The sequence below is a fragment of the Lampetra planeri genome, chromosome 18 (genome assembly GCF_965212315.1).
Source record: "Lampetra planeri chromosome 18, kcLamPlan1.2.h2, whole genome shotgun sequence".
Taxonomy (NCBI): domain Eukaryota; kingdom Metazoa; phylum Chordata; class Hyperoartia; order Petromyzontiformes; family Petromyzontidae; genus Lampetra; species Lampetra planeri.
The window spans coordinates 13,495,082-13,519,414 of NC_136124.1; the positions used below are offsets into that span (position 1 = coordinate 13,495,082).

General features: G+C 48.6%; 1 protein-coding gene across 4 annotated transcripts in view; it reads left to right on the forward strand.

The window, feature by feature from the left end:
• The first annotated feature begins 12,082 nt into the window (after nucleotides 1-12,082).
• Nucleotides 12,083-24,333, forward strand: part of SETD3 (SET domain containing 3, actin N3(tau)-histidine methyltransferase) — a 34,211-nt gene continuing 21,960 nt past the window's right edge. The window contains exons 1-6 of one of the 4 annotated variants that reach the window (XM_078602626.1): nucleotides 12,083-12,167; nucleotides 16,560-16,630; nucleotides 17,316-17,373; nucleotides 21,219-21,343; nucleotides 22,643-22,735; nucleotides 23,287-23,435. In XM_078602626.1, coding sequence (XP_078458752.1) covers nucleotides 21,235-21,343; nucleotides 22,643-22,735; nucleotides 23,287-23,435 — 351 coding nt within the window. In that variant the 5' untranslated portion in view covers nucleotides 12,083-12,167; nucleotides 16,560-16,630; nucleotides 17,316-17,373; nucleotides 21,219-21,234. Of the gene's footprint in view, nucleotides 12,168-16,559; nucleotides 16,631-17,297; nucleotides 17,374-21,218; nucleotides 21,344-22,642; nucleotides 22,736-23,286; nucleotides 23,436-24,333 lie in introns of those variants that run through there. The other 3 variants (XM_078602627.1, XM_078602625.1, XM_078602628.1) reach the window with 3 other exon arrangements.

Consider the following 24,333-nt stretch of genomic DNA (forward strand, 5'->3'; position numbering starts at 1 on the left):
TTTTTGGGTGATAGCCCATAGATATAAATGTGTTGTAAAAACCCGCCACCAACCGACACAGCCAGTTAGTAAGGTTTGTCACGTAAACAAAACGTGCCACTTAGTTCCTAGTTCAGCACACCGGTTGAGTGTTGGAGAGTAAACCCACTAAAACATTTACAATTCTAGTACCGTGACATTTCGCCGGTAATTACAACAACAACCAGCATCATCAGGCAAGAGCCAGAATTGTGGAGAAATCCTCCCTTCTGTTTCAGTCACTTGTGAGCCAATGAGGTGTGAAGAACAGAGGGGAGGGGGAGTTAATATATTCATATAAATTATAAACCCAAAAGCTAACCCAAAAAAACCACTATGGATATTATTGGTCGCGAAAGCCTAAGTGTTTAAATGTTAGGATGGCTGCACGCTTTCCTGATTTTCAATCAGAATCAGGAGTGTATTTCCCACTGAGTAAAGTCCGTAGAGCTAAAAAGCTATTTTTAAAGGGCGACTCGGCCGGCAGAAAAAAAACAACGCATTCCACAATTACGGATTTAAAAAAAAACGTAATAAAAGTTATTCTGTTGTAAAATCTACCTTCACACTTAAACAACAGAATGAGTCGCTAGGGCGGCTCGGCAGTCTGCAGCGTGCCAGAGCCGTGACCCCATGACCCCATGGCACGAACGGCTCAGGAGCAATGCGGCTCGGCTTTGTTTTTCCCGAGCGAAGCGGCACAGAACCGCGCCACGCACTGTGATGCCACAGCGGCGAAGCCGCTCTGCCGGCGCCGCACCCGCGATGCCCACACCACCGAGCGGCCTGGCCGACGCTGCTCTTCCCTCACCACCCCCCACACGAACACCCGCACCCACCCCCACATAGAGCCTCGCGGGGAAGTCGCCTGGCCCACAGGTTTTCACTCAGGAGCCCTCCTCGTGGGGGGACATTCTCCACGGTTTTTCCTGAGGCCAGGGAATTGACCGGGGTTTCCTCCAGGTAAAATTGCGCTGCGGCGCCGTGAATTAACGTGGAGTTACACGGTCACGGCGAGGCTACACAGCCCCCGCGGTTAAGACACCCACAACACAGACGGGTTAGCAGGCAGGTAGGGGGCGGAGCCACGAACGGCGGGAAACCAGGGTAGGCGTCTGATTGGCAGGACAAATGTGCTTGTGTACCAAAGCAGCAGCCCAGCGGCCGTCCCTTTGATATGGAAATCTGGATGCGGACGGCGCTGAGAGCACCGATGCAAGAGATAAGGCTCTGCGGGAGGAGCCAGAGCAATCTAATTGGCCGGGAAGACCATCGGGTCAGCGCCAGGTTTTCTTTGATGTAAAGAACAATAAAAGGCGAGGGAAGGTATAGATAGAGTTAGTTCGTGTCCAGCACAAGTCAGCGATGGGTCGACTCTCCAGCCACTCGAACGTCCGTGATTCGTATGGAGCAGGAGCTCCATACGAATCAAACTGTGAGTACGAGAGAGAGGTAGAGTACAGCGTGAGAATTCCCCGAGAGGATGTCTAAAAAGGCGGGAAAAATTGGGTTTAGAGTCTAGACGTAGAATTCCTGGGTGCACACCTGGCTGCCTATGCGGACCTCCAGGGTAGCCCTCCCCAGTAGCCCCATTCCGGCTCCGCTCGCCATGTGCAGTGCGCAGTCCGGGGCCTGCAGGCGGCTCACGTCGACCCCGATCATGCTGCAGTGCGCCGCGCTCACGAGCGAGGCCACCACCCCCGTGTCCAGCAGGATCCAGGTACGCCGCCCGTTGACCTGCCCCTCCACCAGGGACGTGGCCCCCGTGATTCCCGCCACCAGCTCCCGCAGCCAGTCGCCAGGAGTCGCCGCGTTCATTGGTGTCGTTGCTGGAATCTGTGTGGGAGTCACTCGCTCACTATTATCATTACAGCTTGTTTGTGTCGGGGCTACATCGATTTCACCCCCGGTGGTCCCTTCTCTAGGGAGGCCTTACTGTTTGACCTTAGCTCTTGTCTAACTCGGGCGATCTGAGGACAGTCCCTCATTCGGTGCCCCCGTTGGTCGCATATATGGCATGCAGGGGGAAGGGTGGCGGCTCTGAAGTGGGCTCTCTGCCCACTCCCTCCTCCCCCAGTGCGCCGCTGCTCATACTCTGCTTCTAGTTGGGCAAACCTTCCAGTTAGCCCTCCTACCGTGGAGTGTAGCTCCCCCACCTCGGACTGGATGGTCTCCATGAAGGACTGCAGCTTGGTCATATTTCTATGCACTTCCTCGCGCACGTGGGCCACCTGGCCGGCGATATCTCCCATGCCGGTCTGTATCCCGGCTACCCACCCCGGGGTTGCCTCGCAAGGTCTCTGGGGCTCCCTTGCCCGTCCCCTTACCGCGATGGCGAGCTCCTCCTCCTCTTCCTCGTTTGGGAGTAGGCTCGCTACGGCGCCCTCCCGTCCCCGCCCTCGGAACTGCGTGCGCTCACCAGAGAGTCTCTCGCATGCACGTGCGCGCTCGACAAGGGTGTCAAAAGGAAGGCGTGCAGAGTCTACATTGGGCTGCCACCACGAGGTGCGAGCCAAATACCGCTTGATCCTCTGGGCGGCTTGATCCTCAATTATCTCTGTCGCATACCCCAGGAGTGCGATCTGTGTTAGCGAGCGCACGTCCTCGGCATAATCGCGAAAGTCGTCGCCGGGCTGGCGGCGGTGCGCCTCTAAGGCCGCCTGCGCCTCCTCCTCATTACTCGCGCCGAAGCGCAGGTCGAGCCGGCGTATTACTTCCCCCCACTGTGTTTGTGTGCTTGCAGGTAAAGCTTCCACAAAGTCGGATGCCCGCCCATCCAAATGCATATTAAGCTGCTGTAACGCCTCCGCGTCCGTCCAGCCATTAATATCTTTAGCACACGTCATGCTGCGGGCGAACGATTTCCATGAAGGAATCCCTCGCCTGGTGAATACATGTCTTACCTTAGCGTGGGGTGAAGCGCCTCTTTCCCTTGGAGGTGCGGGGGATCATACCGCTTCTGACACCAATTTGTGGGGGCTACTGCCCCCCGATTCCTCTCTGTGAGACATAACTCTCGGCTGGCCCCTTAGCCACTTTGTCCGTTCGAACCCCCTCCGCGTGCCTTCCCTCACACATTGGTAATAACTATCCGCACGCTACTGCTCACCTCTGTGCACGCTCTAGAAATCGCATGGCCGCTGGGGGTCGGAGGTCAGAGGGCAGTGGCGTTGCTCGCACACGCGCGGCCGCCGTGAGCGGGTGATAACGCTCGTTTAAAGGGGCCATGGAACAGGTGTTTGCGGTGGGTGTGAGCCCTCACGCAGCACGCGTCTCAACACCGACCACCCACGTTACGAGCGCACACCCGTGGAGCACTGACTACACATGCTGTGAGCGTACGTACACACAGCACCACGCGCTTGCACACGCTCGTCCAAACCACACGAGGCTGCGATGGGTTAATCAGGTCACCACGCCCGTTCAGCCGCATTCCCGGTTTCCCTAACAATGGGTCCGCCGCTGACTGCGGCGCCGGCGGTGGTCCACATGCGCTAATCAGCTGCGGTTTTCGTAACAAAGGGCTCGCTTTGGTGGCGGTCCCCGAGCCCACCCGCTATGCTAATCAGCCGCCCCCCCCTGGCTTTTCCCTTCGTTCGTGGCTGCGGACCCCTACCTGCCTTGCCGATACGTGTGTGGGGGGTGCGTTTCAACCGTGGTGGCTGGACAGCCCCCGCCGTGACCATGCAATCTCAACCCAGGTCACAGCGCCGCGGTGCGAATAAGCATCGGGGGAGGTCGCCCAATTCCCTGGCCGCAGGAAACCGTGAAGATTATCCCTATGAGGGCTTTCGGGTGAAAACCTGCCGGCCAGGTGACCTCCCCTTGGAGCTCTATGGGGGGAAATGTATGAGGGTGTGTTTATGTGGGGGGCGGTGAGGGGGAAGCGGGGTCGGCCCCGTCGCTTGGTGGTGGTGAGGTCGTAGATGGGGCGCCCGCCGAGCGGCTTCGCGGCGGCGGCATCACAATTGCAAAGGTCTATAGTACAGTAATGCTATATGCAAATTGGTAAATTAATAAAAACCACTCAAAACACAGAGAGATGCATGCTTAGAACAACTCGATATTAGGAAGCCACTGGAGCTATGCACTTTAAAATATATGTTGAAAACTCATTGGTTTAGAACTGCTATTTGTGTTTAGTCTGTTGTCTGCAGCATGGTTGGCTACGTAGGGTGCAAAATAAGTTCAACATACATACATTCAACACTCTGCGACAGAAAGAGGAGCACGAGGACACGAAGATTAATGAGATCAAACTTAGGAAACGTAAATGGGGCTTGGGCATAATGCGTTATGGCTCAGAAGGGATGATGGGCGATTCCTACACCTCTGATTAGCGCGGTTGGTTACTTGCAGTGTGAAAGAAGTTTAAAATACAGTAGAACCTCTGGTCACGAACGCTTCTGACTACGACCAAATCGGGTTACGACCAAAAAATTCACAAAATTTTTGAATCTGGTCACGAACACAAACTCGGGTGACGATCAAACACGGCCGCGGCCGATTTCCCCTTCCGCGCCATTTTTTTTGTAAACGCCAAATTTCCTGTTGTTTGTTTACAACAAACAACACAAAGCGTAACAGTTATATATATAACTTTTGTTATATAAAATTCCTAGTAAGATATTAATTTTGTGAGTGTAGTCATACCCCTCCCCCCTCATTCAAGCCGTAATTTAGAGAGCGAAAGCGCTGAGTACATAAATCGCTAACATTAAAACCCGTTAATCTCTTCTCGCATCATTCATACTATTGTAGTATCTTGAATGAGACGGAGACTTCTTTAGAGGCCACACGCTTTTATTTCAATAACAGCTAGTCATCCTGACTCACTGGGGGAACAGCCCAACCACACAACCTAGGGAGGTACAGCCTCCACTCTATTCCTACTACTCTCCTTCCCTAGCCTACAGCTACTCAGCCCAGGGACGCTTAACACCACCCTCAGCCCACTCAGTCCCGGCGGGGCGGCATCCTCGAGGCTTGGGGTCCAGGATCTCCAGCGGCACCTTCCTTCAGCTTCAGATGAGATGGACTGGCTCCCGCTCTCCGGGAGCCGTCTTATATATCCCCTCTCTGAGGGGCGGGGGTGTCTCGAGGCCCTGGCTCTCGCCAGCCCCCTCCCCTCAGAGCGGTTCCAACCGCCTCTCGTCCCTGCCGGTCCGGACCGGTCCAGACCGGTACGTACTCCTCCCCTAGGTTGTGTGACCTGTGTCAACCTTGACCACCACACTATGATGCGGTGAAGTAAACGTTCATACGATATTACGGTGAATGCTTCCAAAAACAATACTGTACCCAAATATTACTGTTAACTTACTTTTCAATAGAAACATGAATTGCTCATACGAATATTCTCTCTCTCTCAGAATCGACCGACTGATGTAGCAGACGAAACAATCATCTTGTTCAACGATTCTAAACCTTTACGCGGCAATGTTAGTTGTCTCTGTTGTTCAAGGTTTTCTCAGTGTTATTCAATGTTTTTACATTTAGTTTACTATTACACTGTGAATAATATGACATAAGTAACAATTTTTGTGCTTAAATTTTTTTTAAAAACACTTTATATACAGTTCGTAGGAGTCTGGAACGGATTAATCGTATTTACATACAATCCAATTGGGAAATTAGGTTCTAGTCACGACCAAATCGGGTTGCGACCAAAGTTATGGAACGAATTATGGTCGTGACCAGAGGTTCTACTGTACATACATGGCCAGGAATAATGACGGAGTGGCAGATAAGGTAAGCATCGCATCCAAGAGGACGTCCACCGAGGAGATGAAGCGATGAGACCGGCTCGTGTGCAAGATGGCGGCTGCTTGGAGATATCTTCAACCAGCAGTGGATCGATCTTGGGTGAAGGTGGTGAATTGCAGTGAGTGGTTCACTCCCCGCTGAGTAACGTGTTGTGCAGCGACGACTCCTTGCACTGCAACATTGGACTGTAATGGCTAAAGACGCGTAAAAACTGGCTTCCTCCACCCGGCTTCCAAGGTTCAGAAACTTAAACTATTTGCAAGTGCCTTTGATACATTACCGTAATCCTCACATTTCCCGAGAGCTCCCCTGGCCCTATCAAAAGAGCATTGGGCCCAGGGAAGCTTCACTAAGCGAATTGTGCATTACGGTTTCAGTGACCTCCCTACAGTTCTACCCATAATGCAATGTGGCAGCAATATTTTAATCTGTGGCCTCTCTAAGGGTTATGAGCAAAGGCCATTGCCCAAAACGGTGCCTATTCTATGTTTATTTTAAGGCCACACGTCACTTAATATTATTAAAGATTTGTTGCGGTTTTCCTAGCAATGTGTAACAGACGCTTGCGGACATTGTCTGCATTAGACGATACAGGATAACGCGTGACTAACGTCGCGCGTCAGCTGTTTAAAATAATCGGCGATCTATGAAACTCATCGTGGTTGGCTGACCGGCTGGATCCCGCGTGTTTTTCGGCCAATCACAGTGCACCTCCAATTTTGGTGCGCGGCCACACGTGAGTGAACACGTTACTCAATAACCTCGCTGAGAGGTGAGTTTGCGTGAACGTGGAGCTCAGATATTTCACATTTACACCTAGAACCATCCTTGCTCATAAGATAAAAACCAATCACATAGTTTGCATAGCACATATGTTGAATTACAAAAAAGAAACCGACAATTATTTGTAATTTATTGTCATTTATATGTATTATTTTCCAAAATAACCCAGATTCATAAACGTTGACAGCTCTGTCGCAAGAATATAAGGTAGGTGGTGAGTTTCTGGAGAGTCATATATATCGAGTATTGAAATTGTGGGAGAGGTTGTGAGCGTGATTGGTGTCAATGGTGGTTGCTAAGTCTTTGTTAAGTGGTGTTTGGTAAGGATCGAGTGAGAGCCAGTACCACAGGATAGCTTCTAGTTATCAGGATATGTAGTTATACTGGAGGAATCCGATGTGCTATAAAGCTCTTTTTCACAGATGTTATGAATACTGTAGTCCACTGCAGAATGAAAGTCGTCCAAGCCGTCGCCATCTCCCGCGTTCCTGAAATGTATGAATCCACCCCAGCACCTGTAAACAACGCCGATTTTATTGCTCCATGTCTACGGTGGACGTGCAATCGGACACGTTCCCTCCTTTGGCTGGCTGCCTTTCTCCGTGAGTCTTGACAAACGGTCATGACCGCTTCGAGCCATGACGCGTCCTGCCCAAGTTCGTTGTTAACAGTTTTACCTTGTACGTGCGTGTATTTCAATGTAATTCCAGGCATGCATCTCTCCACGCTTCTTTGCGCACTTTTTAGTTTTTGTCCCAATTTTGTTCATGACCACGCGTTTCTGAACCGTGTCACAGCAGGTTATGCTTCGTGCCCAAGGTCATATGAACGAAAGTGCTCCACCCTGCCCTCATCCAAATCCATGTCATCAATGCTGATCCATGTCTGCCATTAATAGCTGTCCTAAGCATGCACATACTCAGTGCGAGCGCATTCGTCACTTGTTGCAGAAGTTCGCGGATCGATTCCTGTGGGCCACCCTGGTTAATACTGCGGATATAATAACCATAATATACTATATTCTTAACAGTGAACTTTATTCGAAACAAGTCGGCCATTGCGTGCCGGCGTCATGGTCAAATGTTTACGACTTTGAACGTTTACCTGCAAATTACTGTACTCAGTTGGGTTACACAGCACACCCCATACTGTGAAACTAATGCAGACTGTGAAACACTGCTGCGCCTGCCTTCATTATAGCCCCGTTCTATGATAGTGCCAATCGCAAATGTACTCAATTATATAACAATGTTTTTTTCTTCTGGCTGGCTACCACCATGGGTGGATTCCTGTCTGCCTAGGTGTCGCGCTCCCAAGTGGGCGAGCGTGGTGTTGGTGCCACAGAGCGCATCTGCGTGATGACGTCACCCGCATCCCACAGCATTGATCCGGGTTCGTGCGTGCTGACGTCACGTCTCCTCGCCACCCACCCTCCGTCCCAGTCGCCACAGCCACGCAGATGCAATGGGAGAGTGAGGTGTGGGAGCGAGTTAGAGGGAGGTGGTGGAGGGAGATTGAATAAAGTGAGGGAGAGAGAGTGAGGGAGGGAGATGGAGGGAAACGTGGGTGGGAGATAGAGGGAGGTAATGGAGGTAGAGGAGAGAGGTGAGGGAGACAGTGGAAGAGTTGTAGATGAGAGGGGCGGAGAGAGTGAAAGGGCATAGAATGGAGAGAAAGTGAAACGAAAAATGGAGAGCAAGGGACCATGACAAGCAGTGGGAGAGAGCTTTAGGGAGAGGCAAGAGAGATTGAAATGGGAAAAGGGAGGATGGGAATGAGGAGAGCGAGGATGAGCATTTAAGTTTACAGCAATCCTTCACCAACCGCGTTTATTAAATCCGCGGTATTTTTGATCCATTGGTTTCCTTTGGCATACCAATTTGCTAACCGCGTCGGTATGGAGTGTTGTGTATCCACGGTTTAGCACGGCGACCGGCACTTGTAATTCGCGTGCCCTCCGTGCATCAACTCATTCCCCAGCTCCAACCATCAACTCTCTCTCGCATCGTGACTGGTGTAGCGTCTGGACGTTGTCATATTGCTACGTATTATTCCGCGTTTCTTGACCTTTAGTGTTTATTTGCATACAATTTGCCCTTAATCCTGGACCCTAAGCATGCAACCAAGAGGGTGGGCAAAGTCCCTCTTCTTTCCAACCCTCTGTATTAAATGTAAAAAACATTCTCTTTGGTTCTTTCGATTAAATCAGCAGTTGTCCTGCTGTATCGGTTCTGCCTGATGACGGTCACTTGTGTTGCGATCGAAACGTCGAGATTTAATTATATCGTCCGTCCATCCGTCCGACCGTCCGTCCGACCGTGTAGCAACATCGCCCCCTACTGCAAACACTTGGCATGACCCTACAAAAACCTTTAGACTCAGTGACGCTTTCCTGGCTAAACAAGTGTAACATTCCCTTATAATTCCCTCTGATAGCTTTTAATTAAAACATTTAAATTAATGAGGCTTTCCTGGCTAAACAAGTGTAACATTCCCTTATAATTCCCTGAGATAGCTTTTAATTAAAACATTTAAATTAATGAGGCTTTCCTGGCTAAACAAGTGTAACATTCCCTTATAATTCCCTGAGATAGCTTTTAATTAAAACTTTTAAATTCAAATTTTACTCACAGCACCCTAAAGCCTACAGCTAGGCCTAAAGCCTCGAACTACGCCTATCACTCTCCCTTCGTATCGTACCCCCGCGTGTGTGCAAGGGAGTTAATGTTTAACAATGTTACATTCCCTGATGCTTTTAAATAGAAACATTTAAATTTAAAGCTTTTACATAAATAATAAAAACATTTAATTTTAAAATTAACTCACGGCGGCCTAAAGCCTACAGCTAGGCCTAAAGCCTAGAACTAGGCCTCAACCTCTCCCTTCGTATCGTACCCCCGCGTGTGTGAAAGGGAGTTAATGTTTTGCAATGTTACATTCCCTGATGTTTTTAAATAGAAACATTTACATTTAAAGCTTTTACATAAATAATTAAAACATTTAAATTACAAATTAACTCACAGCGGCCTAACGCCTACAGCTAGGCCTAAAGCCTAGAACTAGGCCTCACACTCTCCCTTCGTATCGTCCGATTCGGTGTAGCAACATCGCCCCCTACTGCAAACACTTGGCAGGACCCTACAAAAACCTTTAGACTCAGTGGGGCTTTCCTGGCTAAACAAGTGTCATAATACATTGTTTATATTCTTTGGTTATTCGTTCCTACCAGCCCACCCCGCAGGGTCCTGTTTTTATACCGACGTGACTTTACCGAAAGAACCAAAGAGTATGGATCCCTGCAGTCACGAAAACTTCAAATCTAGAGTAAAAAACATTACTTTAATGTTTTTAATCGTTTATTTGAACATTGATGTTGTGTATTTTATTTGTGTTTAGCAGAGGTGTGGACTCGAGTCATGTGACTTGGACTCGAGTCAGACTCGAGTCATTAATTTGATGACTTGCGACTCGACTTGGACTTGCATAACAATGACTTTGTCCCACCTATGAGATGTGGACTCGAGTCATGTGACTTGGACTCGAGTCAGACTCGAGTCATGAATTTGATGACTTGCGACTCGACTTGGACTTGCATAACAATGACTTTGTCCCACCTCTGGTGTTTAGTGAAGGGAAAGGCAACCGAGGTGTTGACAAGTGTGAGCACGGCCGCGGTTGCCCTAACCTCCTATTCCCACAAGACTTGAGCAGTGCCAACCACGGCACTTTTCAGGAACGTGACCCCCACACGTTTGGCGAGGGCATTGTCGTATTTTGATTTATTACGCGGATGATCCCGCTTAGCCAACTGTCCGACTATATTACAAAGGGGGAATCCGTGCTGCCTGAGCACAGCAACAGTGGTGCGGAGAACGAGTGTCGGAGTGCTTCAGGAATATTGCCAGAGGCATTTAAAGTCCGTCAACTAAACACACGCACGTACGAAGTTAGGCACAGGTGCGCTTAAGCTCTACATTTCATCCTCACGGTGTATTCGCACACGCACAACGTAAAGGAGAGTGCAGGTTTGTGGGAACAAGATCCGCCAGAAGAGGTGAGACGCCAGTAAGCTCTGTGTTTTGGTTGAATAGGGAAGGGGAGTGAAGGGCGGGGACCAAGCTGGAGGGACATGGGGGAGGTGATGCAGTGGAGGGAGGAGAGGGAAATGAGAAAGACAGAGACAAAGCGAGACATCGATATTAACAGGGATATACAGCACACGAGAAAGATGGAGACAAGGCCAGATTAAACGTTTTGCTGGCTGGGAGAGAGGGACGTTACAGTCAGTCACATCCAAGGGACGTGTGGGTCGATAGCGAGCATCGTCAATGCTGCTGTTCAGTACTGCAGCTAGTCCTCGACTTACAGACGCCGGCACTTACGGACCCGCTTCCATGAAATATCTATTTTAAGTCAACTTAAAACGCGAACTCGCACGTGCAAATTGAAGCGCAGAACTATTTTGTTCAGCTGAGTGAATCTCCGAGATATGTAATGAGTTTGTGTGTGTGCACACGTGTGTGTGTGTGAAAGTGTGGAGAGAGGTTAGCTCTACGAAAGGAGCGACCCGAGTTCGATTCCTGCTCACGGCCAACACCAATGACGATTATCTGAACTGGGCCTGTGCCTCCCCTAGGTCGACTCAGCCTCAAACTAGTACCTGGTTTGGTGTGTAAACATCAACACTGGGGAGACAAAGGCGGCCGGGCGTGGTGTTAGCCACCCACCCCCTCGTGTGCCGTGCCAGCCTTCATAGGTGCTCGCTAACAGCACGTGCCCCCAGTCTGTGAAGGCTACAAGGGGGGATGGTTGTCGTTGGTGTCTTTGTCTTTGTGTGTGCAATCGTGGTTACTAATTACGACCCTTCCGACAAGCAAGCCAACATCAGGACTCAAGGGAAGTGAAAACCCAATTTTTGTATATTCACGTTATTGTACTTTGTTTAATTTACTAAACTATTATTTTAAAGTGTTACGTAGAAAGGTACACTATGTATGAGTTTAATAATACTTCCATAACACTGACTATATGCGCAGTGCCTACTTACCAACCGTTCGACTTACGATTATGATTATGTTCGTAAGTGTTTAACGAATTTTTTTAACATTTGTTGTTTAACGAATTTTTTTAACATGAGTTGTTTAAAAAAAATCGAATTGCTTTTTACCACCTTTATTTAAACGATTAACCGTAAGCGTGGGTAACAGTAACCAAAACCGGTTTCGAACCGATTAAACCGTAATCGTTTCCATCGATTTTTCCCGTGACCCGCCAGCGCAGAACCGCTAAAATCTCACGGGCGGCCATGGGAGACGATGCCGCACTGCGCATGCGTAGTGGGGAATGTGAGGGGCGGGGCCGGGGGAGGGGCGGGGCTGGGGGGAGAGGAGGGGGCGGGTTACACGAGTTCGGGTACCCAGCCCCCGCTCTTTATTCCAGCCCCGCCCCTCCCCCGGACCACGCCCCCACCCCTCCCCCCGGCCCCGCCCCGCGCCCCGGGTCCGAGGTGCGACCCCAGTGATACAGTGCGACAGATACAGTGCCGCTATCGCCGCTGCTGCTACGACAGCTACAGCCGCCGCTACTGCTGCCGCTGCTCGGTAATGCGGCGCCGCGACTCCCACTCCCGGCTGCGCCCTCTCTTCTCTCTGTGTGGCGTCTCTCGCCTCGCTCTCACCGCGTCTCTCGCTCGCCACGCGAACCGGGAAGGTGGCGCGGCGGCGCCGTGATAGACGAGGCCTGGACGCCGGGGGATGGGTCACGCGGGGCCATACGGGCCCCCCTCCTCCTGTGGCTGTCTCCTCGTGTCTCCTCTTGTCTGCCTGGCTCTGTCTCCCCGTGTCTCCATGTCTCCCCGTGTCTCCCTGGCTCTGAGTTCCCGTGTCTTTCTGAGTCCCCGTGTCTCGCTGTCTCCCCGTGTCTCCCTGTCTCCCCGTGTCTTCTTATCTCTGTCTCACCGCGTCTCCCTATCTACCCGGGGGTCTCCTCTCGCAGTGCGATTCGCGTCCGTGCAGGACACTGCTGAAGGTGCCACTGTGGTGTGAGCAGACGTGGTCAACCCTCGCCCATGTGGTGTTCAGTGTCACCTATGTGGTGGTGGTGTAAGTAGTGGTCTCGGAGTCACCCATGTAGTAGTAGTGTTCAGTGTCACCCATGTGTTGTAAGGGATCTTATCGTCCCCCATGTGAACACCATGATGCTTGCAGTGGCTGAGGCATTTGCTCCACCGCTGTTTGGCCGCTACAGTTTTGGGTGGAAGCTTGTAGCGACTTGCTTCACGGCCCGTGTCGCGCCGCCGTGGTGCCTGTGTTGAGCAGGCCACGGAAGGGATATTGAGGCACAATTGTGACGTGACGCAGGTTGGACCCCAGGGATGGCTGGCCACAGTGATGGCTGGCACGGTGCGGTGCAGCAGGTGGTCAAAAGTTCGCCTGCGGCTGAGTTTGGCATTTAGGACAGTTTCTGCTCCCGGCTCTGCACAGTGTTTCTCCTGTTCGCGTGCGCTGGTGCCCTTGTCACCACAAGGCCAAAGGATGGCTCGGGTTGTCACTGGGTGGAGTCCAATCGCACTGCATGGCAGGGAAAATGGTCCAGTACATTATGATGTTAATTTACAGTCTCCGGGTTGTGGTGCTGCACACATCATGTGCAAATGGAACCAGCGCGTGTATGACACTTGAGTCCTTTTATAATGTTAGTTCATTGATGAAAGTCTCCTTGAATTTCAAATATGTTCTTTGTGGTACCCTGGTTTGCTGTACCCTGCTTTGCATTGTAGCCCTTTCAGTCCTCTGCTTGTAATCTGTAGTATTAGAAGCAAGTGAAGTTTGTTTAGACATGGTTTAGTACGGCATGGCGCGGTCGATCGGCACGGCATCATCTTGTTTCTCGCAAGCTATGTATAGCCTCAATCCTAGAGTGCAACGTGGTATCAAATGACGACGCTTCGGTAAACTGCACCTACTACTGCACCCAAGAGTTGAATTTCAGCTTCACACGTGGAGCGGGGCGAATGTGTTTTTTTAACAATGTGTCGGTGTAATACATTAAAAAAATCCAAGTGATCTACTCAAATAAGCATTGAAGTGGTGCTCATCTGTTTGTAGCCCTGAGCCAGTCGTAGACATTCCTTGTTCCTATGATGGGGACGAGCCTCCACAGGACAACCATTGTTGACCCCTCCACAAGTGGTACTCATTCGATCTACCCCAGAGGGATGATGGGCTGCGTCAACCCCCAACTCGGATGTGAACTCGCAACCTTGAAATTGCGAGCCACTCGCTTTATTGTTTGACTATTTTCATGTGGGATGAATCCGGAGTGGAGAAAACTGCCATGTGAAGGGATAACAAAAACACCATGAAGATAGGGCAACATCCTGCTTGCTGTTCTGCCTTCTGTAAAACACTTTACTGTCCCAGATTGTGAGCTGTCGGCAAGATCCACCAACTCTGCCTCCAAGTAATTCGATCCTAGGCCTGCAGCAAATAGAGCTGGCAGATTTATGTAGCCATTACACTCAATTCCTACAACTAAACCCCAGACGGTTTCTGCAGGATTTACGGTTCTTCTGTGGGTGATACCGTGCTAAAATCTACCTTAAAATTAATGTGATTCTACGAGTGATTCTGCCACAGGAGATGTGTACAATAGAATGGTATTCTACTGTGATTTTATTGCATAGCTGGGATCGGTCAGCGTTGGTTCTGGATATCTAAGCATCACCAAATCCAGCTGGCTACAATGGTACTGCAGCCCAATTCCTCGTGGCTAGAATTTGCATTGAAATGCTTTTCTGGAATTGGACTGGTTCTACACTGGTTCCAGGGCATTGAGTTGTGGTCCTCGATATCAGCTGGCCAGTAACCAGAATTAACATTACGTTGGATCCACAAGCATATAAAAGTTTTCTTATTAACACAAACAGTATTACTGTTGTATGCATATAGATGCACACTCCGATTCATGTTTTTCATTCTGCGTATCATGGGTTCCTGCTGTTGGTTCCCTGCTTGCCTGTCACCCTGCTGCGATTCCGTTGAGACTCACGCGAATGGATTCCAGGTCCATAGATCCGGATCCAGAAAGATCCAAGAGGAAAAACCCACATCGGCATTGATTCACCCAGCAGGAAAATCCTTCCTCTTTATAAGCCAAGTGCAAATTTGCTTTGCCAATGTGAGCTAAGCTGGGTTTGGGCAAAGGTTTCCCACTGCAGAATCATTATGTCATGGTGCAATTCCCACCCGCAGTGGTGGCCAACCATGTTGGCTCTGATCCAGCTGACACACATAAATGGTACTTGGCCAACTTTATGTGTGTGTGTGCTCCTACGCGTTTAGAATGAAGCCGTCCTCCTGGGCCCGTGTAGAACAAAGCACGTCCTGCAAATGACCTGCAAAGTATGGAGATGTTCCAGAATGGTTGTGAAAACAGTCAATGCGAGTGGCACAAATCGAGGGCGCGGTCCGACTTTTGGGCATATATATCAAGCAACTTTATTTAAAATTGCACCCTTCACAATAACGTCAAAGAGCGCTTCACAAGTAAACATTACATCAGTAAAATTGTAGATACACAAAGCATTAAAGAGTATATACAGTTCAAAATATGCAATACATGTGTACTGCATATGGCAATCTTACTGCCGATATGTACACACGTGTGTGCATATGTGGGGATGCGTTTGTGTAGCGGTCAGCGTTGCACTGGACCGGGCGACCCAAATTCGATTCCCACTCACGGCCACCACCAGTGACGATTATCTGCACGGGCTTGGGCCTCCCCTAGGTTGACTCGGCCTCAAATGAGTACCTGGTGTGGTGTGTAAACATCGCCACTGGGGAGACAACGACGGTCGGGCGTGGTGCTGGCCACCCACCCCCTCGTGTACCGTGCCGGCCTTTATAGGTGTTTGCGAATAGCACAGGCAGTCGGTCACCCTTGCTTGAACCAATGATGGGGAACTGACAGACGTCCATAGGCGAGTACCCCCTCTGGTCCGAGTTCGACACAACCACAGAAAACAACGACACAATCGCTTGTATTCGTTTATATATAAGGGGGAGTGGTAGCGCAATGGTTAGCGCATTGCTCTACCATTATGGCGACGCATGCTAGATTCCTGCTCACGACCAATAACGGCAAACGTTTGAACCAGTCCTGGGCCTCCCCTAGGTCGACTCAGCCTTAAATGAGTACCTGGTGTGGTGTATAAACATCAGCACTCGGGAGACAAAGGTAGCCGGGCATGGTTTTGCTTGCAATACCCCCACGTGTGCCATGGCGGCCTTTTTGGGCTACACGTGGGAGGCAGTCCAGTTTACTAATATTCATGCGAACAAGAGATCGCTTCCTTCCAGCCAAATTCAGTGACTTGCACAACGTGGGTAACTACCAGTAATGTGTGCTGCAGCTGTCACCCACCTCCAGCATGGCACGGCCATAGAGACCTCTAAAGTCTGCTCCTGTCGTGTCGCTCTGTCTAGCTTTGTATCCTTTAGCACATTACCGTACTTATCAACACCCTGCTATCAAGGTCCGCTCTCAGTCTCATCGCAAATGGTTGCCCACCACTGGGTGCCCATTGCGTGCACGGCCGCTGATGGAAAGGCCTCTGTTGGAGCGAACTCTTTAGGGCAGGGCTCTCAAACTCGCGGCCCGCGGGCCAATTGCGGCCCGCGGGACGATATTTTGTGGCCCCCACCTTAATATGAAAGTTTAATGTTAGTGCGGCCCGCGAGTTTTATATTATAGCAACCTCGCTGTTAGCTGCTGTGTGGGACAATGTTATGATGTTCTGGTTTCCTACTGTGTGCCTGTCCAGTGAATGCGGCATGCATGTGAGTGACATGGGGGGCGGGGTCGTGTGTGTGTGTGTTTGTGTACGTGTGAGAGTGAGTGAGAGAGACAGCCGGGAGAGAAAAGAGTGGCTTTGGAAGTGCGGAGAGCAGGAGGGTGAAATTCATAGTTTTCCGCCCTCTTTCGCGCAGGTCATGATGTATCCAGTGCTTCATTTGTAAATCACAAGGTGCCGGAACGCTAAGTACATATGACAGCGCAGGTACGACGAGCACAGGTCCCGGAACGCACATAAAACGATGCTTAAAACAGCACACACATGCCACTTACAATGCAGTGGGACTTATTTAGGCTATACTGCAGTGACGGTATCAGTCTTTGTGTCAGTGATTAATAAAGTGGCATCTTGAGCAAAGGCAACTTCTGTGTCCAGCGGAGAAAACGAACGGAACACACACAATTTGTTAAATTGAAGGAAAAATTCAAGGGACACCACGGCTCCTTTAGGCAGACGGATTATTCTAAACCGCAGCAGTTTATAACATGTCATTGAGCTAATATCTACATTTTACAGTCTGGGCTGTTTTACATTATTATTTACACCTGATATGTGTGGATGAATTTTAATGATTTTAATTCCCTCATCCTCTGGTGGTGACATTTACGCACCGAGCCACAGACTGTACATGACGATGTGCATAATTATTTTGGTTCATCTTAGAAGTCTGCATTTGTTATTTTATGAAATTGTGATGCTGTTGTTAAGAAAGCTTTATATATAACTTGTTAGATTATCTTGTTATTGCGTGGCCACAAATTAGTAATTCATCCACCGATGTCAACAGGGGCTCCGTCATTTTCGAGTGATTACATTATATTGTTATATTTAATTTTAATCATTTCTTAAAAAACTTTTTTTAATATTCATATTTTTTTCGATACGAGAGGTACCGGATCTGCTCAAATAAGTCCCGGAACGCAGGCAAGCCAACACGCCGGCACAAAGTAAGCACAAAAATGTATAGAAAAATATGATGATGTGACTGAAGGCAGCGAAAGCCCCGACAGTGGCCAGCAGCATTTGAACCCCGTGGTCACACAATGACGCTGCCTCATATAGTCTTCTCCTCTCCCTCTTTTGGCTCTCCACTGTGCGCGCACCGGAGTGCGTCAAAGCGCAGATCCACAGCTCATCCCGGCTCAGATCCCCGTGCTTTGAACAGAGAAGCGTGTATAGTAGCAGCCGCTACAGCTGTGTCTGCCTGTGACTGGGGTGTGGGGACGAAATCTGATGGGAACGCATTACCCTCCTCCCCCCATAATATACGCATCTGTTGTTACCGGAAAAAGCGGAAATGACGTGCATTTGCAGAAATTACGTCTCCGTGCGTCGCTGGTTGGCTAAACACTTGACTGAAACTTTATTGCGTGAGCGACAGCAAGTGGAATGAATATATATCTTGTCACATAGCCCCAATCATGTCTTTTTCAAAGCCTGCAGTGAAGAGAAAGGTTGGTGACGAGTACAGACAATTTCAGGAAAAGTGGGAGATGCAATATTTCTTTGTTGAGCACATGAGCACGCCGACGTGTCTTATTTGTACAGAAAAAGTTGCGGTGCACAAGGAATAAAACCTCAAACGTCATTACTCAACTAGACATGCTGAGGAGTATGCAAAATACCAGGGAGATGAGAGAGCCAACCGGGTTGCCAATCTTAAAACATGTCTACTGAGGCAACAAAATGTCTTCAAGAAAGCAACCAAAGAGAATAATGCAGCAGTCGAAGTAAGCTACGTGGTTAGTGAGATGATTGCTAAGGCAGGAAAGCCATTCACAGAAGGCGAGTTTATCAAAAAGTGCATCTTACAAGGCTGCAAGCATAGTTTGTCCGGAAAAGAAAGGTCAGTTTAGCAACATCAGCCTTTCTGCTAACACCGTGGCAGAGCGCATTTCTGACCTGTCAAGTGACATTTATGATCAACTGCGTGAGAAAGCCAAATTTGTCAATGCATACTCAGTCGCTCTTGACGACAGTTCAGACATCACTGACACTACTCAGCTCACAATATATGTCCGTGGTGTTGATGACAATTTTGAAGTGATGGAAGCGTTCCTCACAGTAATTCCAATGCATGGCCACACCACCGCTCAGGAGATATTTTGCCAGCTGTGTGATGCCATTGTGAATGCCGGTTTGCCATGGAAGAAGTTTGTTGGAATAACAACCGATGAAGCGCCATCAATGATAGGGAGGAAAAATGGACTGGTGGCACTTGTTCAAAGAAAACTAGAAGAGGAGGGTGTGGAGGAGGCCATTGTTCTGCACTGCATCATCCATCAGCAGGTAATTTGCAGCAAATGCCTGAAGTTTGACAATGTGATGTCTGTTGTTGTGAAATGCATCAACCAAATCAGATCCAGGGGCTTAAAGCACCGGATGTTCCGTACTTTTTTTAGAGGAAATGGAGTCAGAATATGAGGATGTGCTCTACTTCACCGAGGTACATTGGCTCAGCAGGGGAAACGTCTTGAAGAGATTTTTTGAGTTGAGAGCAGAAGTGAAAGCCTTCATGGAGAAGGATGGGGTGGCTGTTCCTGTGCTAAGTGATCCCAAATGGCTCATGGACTTAGCTTTTCTTGTTGACATCACGCATGAGCTGAATGTACTGAACAAGAAGTTACAAGGCCAGGGGCAGCTCGTCAGTGCTGCCTATGACAACGTGAGAGCATTCTCCAAAAAACTTGTGTTATGGAAAGCCCAGCTCTCTCAGACAAACCTTTGCCATTTCCCAGCATGCAAGGCAATCCTGAATGCAGGCACACCATTCAGTGGTGAGAAGTATGTTGATGCCATTTTGAAGCTACAGGAGGAATTTGATCACAGATTTGCAGACTTCAAGACGCACAGAGCCACTTTTCAAATTTTTGCGGATCCCTTCTCCTTTGATGTGCAAGATGCCCCTCCTGTGCTTCAAATGGAGCTCATTGACCTGCAGTGCAACTCTGACCTCAAAGCCAAGTTCAGGGAGGTGAGTGGAAAAGAAGACAAGCTTGGGCAATTTTTGCGAGAATTGAACCCCAGCTTCCCTGAGCTTTCCCGAATGTTCAAGCGGACCATGTGCCTTTTTGGGAGCACATATTTGTGTGAAAAGCTCTTCTCCACCTTGAACTTCAATACGTCCAAGTACAGGTCCAGACTTACTGATGATCATCTTCAAGCCATACTGAGGGTCTCAACTGCTTCCTCCCTCAAGCCAAATGTGGCTCAGCTATGTGAGAGGAAGCGCTGCCAGGTCTCTGGCAGCAAGAAGTAGGCAAGAAAAGCCATGTTCAGAAGAACCGTTCATGTTCTTCAATATTCTATTCATGTTCAAAATAACCCATTGAAGTTAAATAACTGTTAGTAATGACATTTGAGAAGTTTGGATTTTTTTAGCAAAGTTTTTTTTGTGAAATACCTGATGCGGCCCAGCCTCACCCAGATACTGCCTCCAGCGGCCCCCAGGTAATTTGAGTTTGAGACCCCTGCTTTAGGGTATTTGGTCTACTCTTCCACGTTGACCAGATGTGGTGGATGAGGTGGGTATACCCACACTTTTCCACACGCCACGTGACCTGCCGATTTACTAACTTGTGACCTACCCATGTTATACTGGCTGGGTGGACAGCAGTAGGGGAATTTGAAAAACGTGCGCCATTGTTTTTAACTGCCGCGCCGGGAGATGGAATCGCACCGGCAACCTCTGGATTGCGAGTCCGGCGTGATCACCGCTACACCGTGGCATGCTACCCAGAGGGGATGATGAAGGTGGATTGAGCCAAACCTAGGCTTCACATAATTGTGCTGGGAGACATCCGTACCGTCAGCCAGTTCCACAGCTGCCCTGTCACCTCCTGAAAAGACAGCACAGCTGGCTCCAGAAATCTTAGACGAGCGTCACAGGTGGCGCTGCCAGGCTTCTACACGGCACTCTACCCCCCCCCCCACTACCGCTGCCCCTAACACACATGAGTTCTGCCCTCAGTTGGTGGTCACCAACAGAACTGGGAGATCTGTGTGCGCGTGTCGGAATGTACGTGTGTATATGTATGTGCATATATGGGGAGCGGCAGTGCAACGGTTAGCATACTGCGCTTCGAAACCCGGTGACCCGAGTTCGATTCCCCGCTCACAGCCAACACCAGCGACGATTATCTCAATCGGTCCTGAACCTTCCTGAGGTCGACTCAGCCTCAAATGAGTATTTGGCGTGATGTGTAAAAACATCACCGCTGGGGAGGCAATGGCCACCCACCCCCTCGTGTGCTGTGCTGGCCTTCATAGGTACTCACTAACAGCACTGACCCCTACAGTCTGTTCAGGCTTTAGGGGGATCTTTGTAAGTCAATGAGAATGTGCAGTGGTGCTGCTGCTGATGTCTTAGGTGCACACGTGTGTGTGTGTACGTACGGCTGTTTCCTGCCTCAAAACAGGAAACTGCCTCAAAGTGCACCTGGCCTGGCACAGGCACCGTGGTGACGTTACCGTCACTTAGTGGTGGGTATTGGTACAGCTGTTCCCATGCGATTTTGCTCGTTTACCCAGGAAAGCCTCACTCAGTCTTGTGACTCTTTCACGAGGGTTCTGCCAAGTTTTGCTTTTTATAATCGCAAATTAAAAAAGCACACTGTCCATCTCAGTTCAAATTTGCAAACATTTGAAAATGTACCCACAAATTACTCGCACAGCAACCATTGCCCCCTACCCACAGACTAATGCAAGTGTACTTGTTGCAGCAAGTACAATGCTATTTATATTCTTGCGTGTTTGTGTGTACCCTTGTGTGTATTTGTGTGTGCGTGCGCAGATTCCCATCCGGCAATATGGGTAAGAAAAGTCGTGTCAAGACCCAGAAGGTGACAGGTGGTGCGGGAGTGAGCGCCTCTCCCAGTGGCAAGGAGATGATGGGACTCATCGCGGAGCTGCTGCAGAGTGAGCCTTTTCGCCCATGCACACCACCCGAGTAGATGTGACACGTGGAATGGCTCAGCAACTCAAAGCGCCTTAAGTCACATCCCAAAACATTCTAAGGGCACCCCCAGTAACAGCTGTTCCCATGCCGACACGAGGTGCCTCGACATCAGCCTGCAAGCGAATCAGAATATTTATTTATACTGTAGAAGGAATCTGATGAGCTATGAAGCTCTTTTTCACTGATGTCCAGTAGGAGCATGGGGTAAGAAAGTTACAACTCAGACAAACAATACAAAAACATAATAGGAGTGAAAAGTATAGGAAAGGTAAGAACATCACAAAAAATAAAACTTTTTTTATTTTTCCAGGTAAAGCCCACTTAGCACATTATCAGAGTTATGTCTTTTGTTTGTATTATGACTGCAGGTATTGCGGTCTATGCAAACATGACTCCTTGTAAAAAGATGTCAGTTTTGTTGCCAGATAGAATGGCAAAAAACCAATTATCATATTTTTACTGGCAAATGAGGTTCCCATAAGTAAGAATAGGTTTTACCCTTTCTAGCAATTAAACAGGAGGTGTTAAGATGTTAAACACCAATCAGAAACCTTTTGCGAGGAATCAAGTCTGCATTAACCACACGTACTTGTGGTGAACATGCAAACAAATATGCTCTGATAATATATGCATTGTCTTTGAAACTGATTGGCCTACACACTAGACAGCCTTCTTTAGGGCCTGGTCTCACCAGTGTCAGATCAGAGATCGCCAAAAGGTGAACAGGACAAAGACAATGCACTATCAGAGCATTTATAGCTTGGGGTGAGCAGCTACAAAATGGGACCTTTTTTCCACTTTCATATTGGCAAAAGGTCCCATTTGGTTTACAACTGTTTCGCAAAGTGCATGTACACACGCGCACATCAGTGTATGTGTGCGTGTCTGACATGCTTACAATCGGTTGGTGTTACTCGACAAATGCACAGTGCTCTGCATATACTGTGGGGGCAGAACGAAGCCAAAATGCGGCTGCGAATTAAGTGCAATGGCTTTTTGTGAAAGATCCTGCCGTGAGACTTCCTCAAAGCAAGAAAGAGCCCTGTTCCTGAATTGGGCCCCATGCAGTCTCGTTGGATGCTTAAGCTGAAAACGTGAATTGACGCACCTAAGTAAAACAACTACTGGCGATTGGTTGCACGAGCGTGTTGCCACGTTATTTACACGCCTTCCTCAATGGCATATGTCTCATTGTGGAAATGACAAACTACAGAAGTGCCTCCTAAATTTTCCGCCCTCCGTATTTTGCCTGCTCCCAGTGTGCAGCGGTCCCCCTCCAGCACCTGGCAAGGAGTGGGACGAGTACCTGCAGATCCGTGTTCTCGTTGAGAAGATTCGCAAGAAGCAGAAGGGTGAGTGTGCACAAGCACGCGTGACGCTCGTTCTTTTGGTACGCGTACTGAACTTTATACTTTTTGCCTAAAATTGTATTTGCCAATGCCCCAAATTACTGCAGTATTCATTTTTATTTATTTAAAAAAAACTCAAACACATTTGGCAATAATGTGTTGTGGTTTTAAAAGTTAAAATATATAAACGGCAACGTTTCGGGTAATGGCCCTTCTTCATAGCTCGTAAATAGAGAGGCCAGAGAGGTCGGGTTGGAGTCTCTAATTTATACCACGGGACCTCATGGCAATTACATTTTTTATGTAATGTGCATTCCTGCATAACTAATATGATATGAAACACATCCAACAACGAGACATGTCAAATATCATAGGAAAGAGTATCTTTATATCAACGATTCTAACTTGTTTGTGTATTTCTACCTGTTGTGCCTCATGTGAATGCGAGGGACTAAATGCGAGACTCCACCGCTGCTGTGGTCCAGTTATGGACGCTGATATCACGGGCAACATAACAGTAAATCACATATCTGTGTTTCAATATTTTTACACAGGTCTGTCGGTGGTGTATGCTGGTAGTCGTGATGAGTCCTTTGAAGAGTTCATGAGCTGGGCTGTGGGAAATGGCATCATGGCAGAGGGCGTGGAAATTGAGACGTTTGCTGATGAAGGCTATGGCCTGAAAGCCAAGAGAGACATCAAGGTGTGTGACAGACCCCCCACCTGTGTATACTCACGTGTGTTTGTGCAAGCTTTTACACCTTACAGAAATTAAGTTTCAAGATGATTTATTTTAGGGGCACCGCGGTGGCAAGATGTGAACTCCCTTGCCTGGTATGCAGGAGGTCATGGGTTCGATTCCCGACCCTGACGCCAGCTGTATATTTGGAGTGTCCATCTTCTCCCTGTGGTCACGTGGATTTTTCTCCGGGTCCTCTGGTTTTTCCATACACGTTTAGTATCAACATGCGTTTAGAGTATTTGGCCTGATGACGATTGCTTATGTTGCGATCGAATCGTCGTGATATTTATTATTATTATTATTTTTCTATCTACGTGGCTTTACCGAAAGACCCAAAGAATACAAATAATAATAGTTTAGTTTTTTTATAGTTGAATTGACTGCTGGATAAGTACACCTTCTGTTATTTCTGACAAAGTCCAGAAATGTAATATTAATAGTAATTTGAATCTAGTTTGAACCACCTCTACGGGGAGGGTTTACTCACAACTCACACTTTACTTCTAATTTAGCAATCTTTGGGAGAACGTTAATCAACCAGGCTATGCGTTAACTGTGTGTTAGCCGACTCTCTGCGTTGCATTACATTACACTCTCTAATTTTGCTAAATTTGTTGTCAAACTTCCTATTTCTTGCTCGGTGTGTCTTTGTGTTGTGTCTCTCTTTCTGCTTCTGGGTCTGCCTATGCTGTTTCCGTGTCTGTGTTTGATCACACTTTTCTTCGAATTTAGCAATCTTTGGAATAACGTTAATCAACCAGGCTATGTGTTAACTGTGTGTTAACCGACCCTCTGTGTTGCAATGCATTACACGTCTTAATTTTACTAAATTAGCTTTCTCAAACTTTCGATTTTCTTG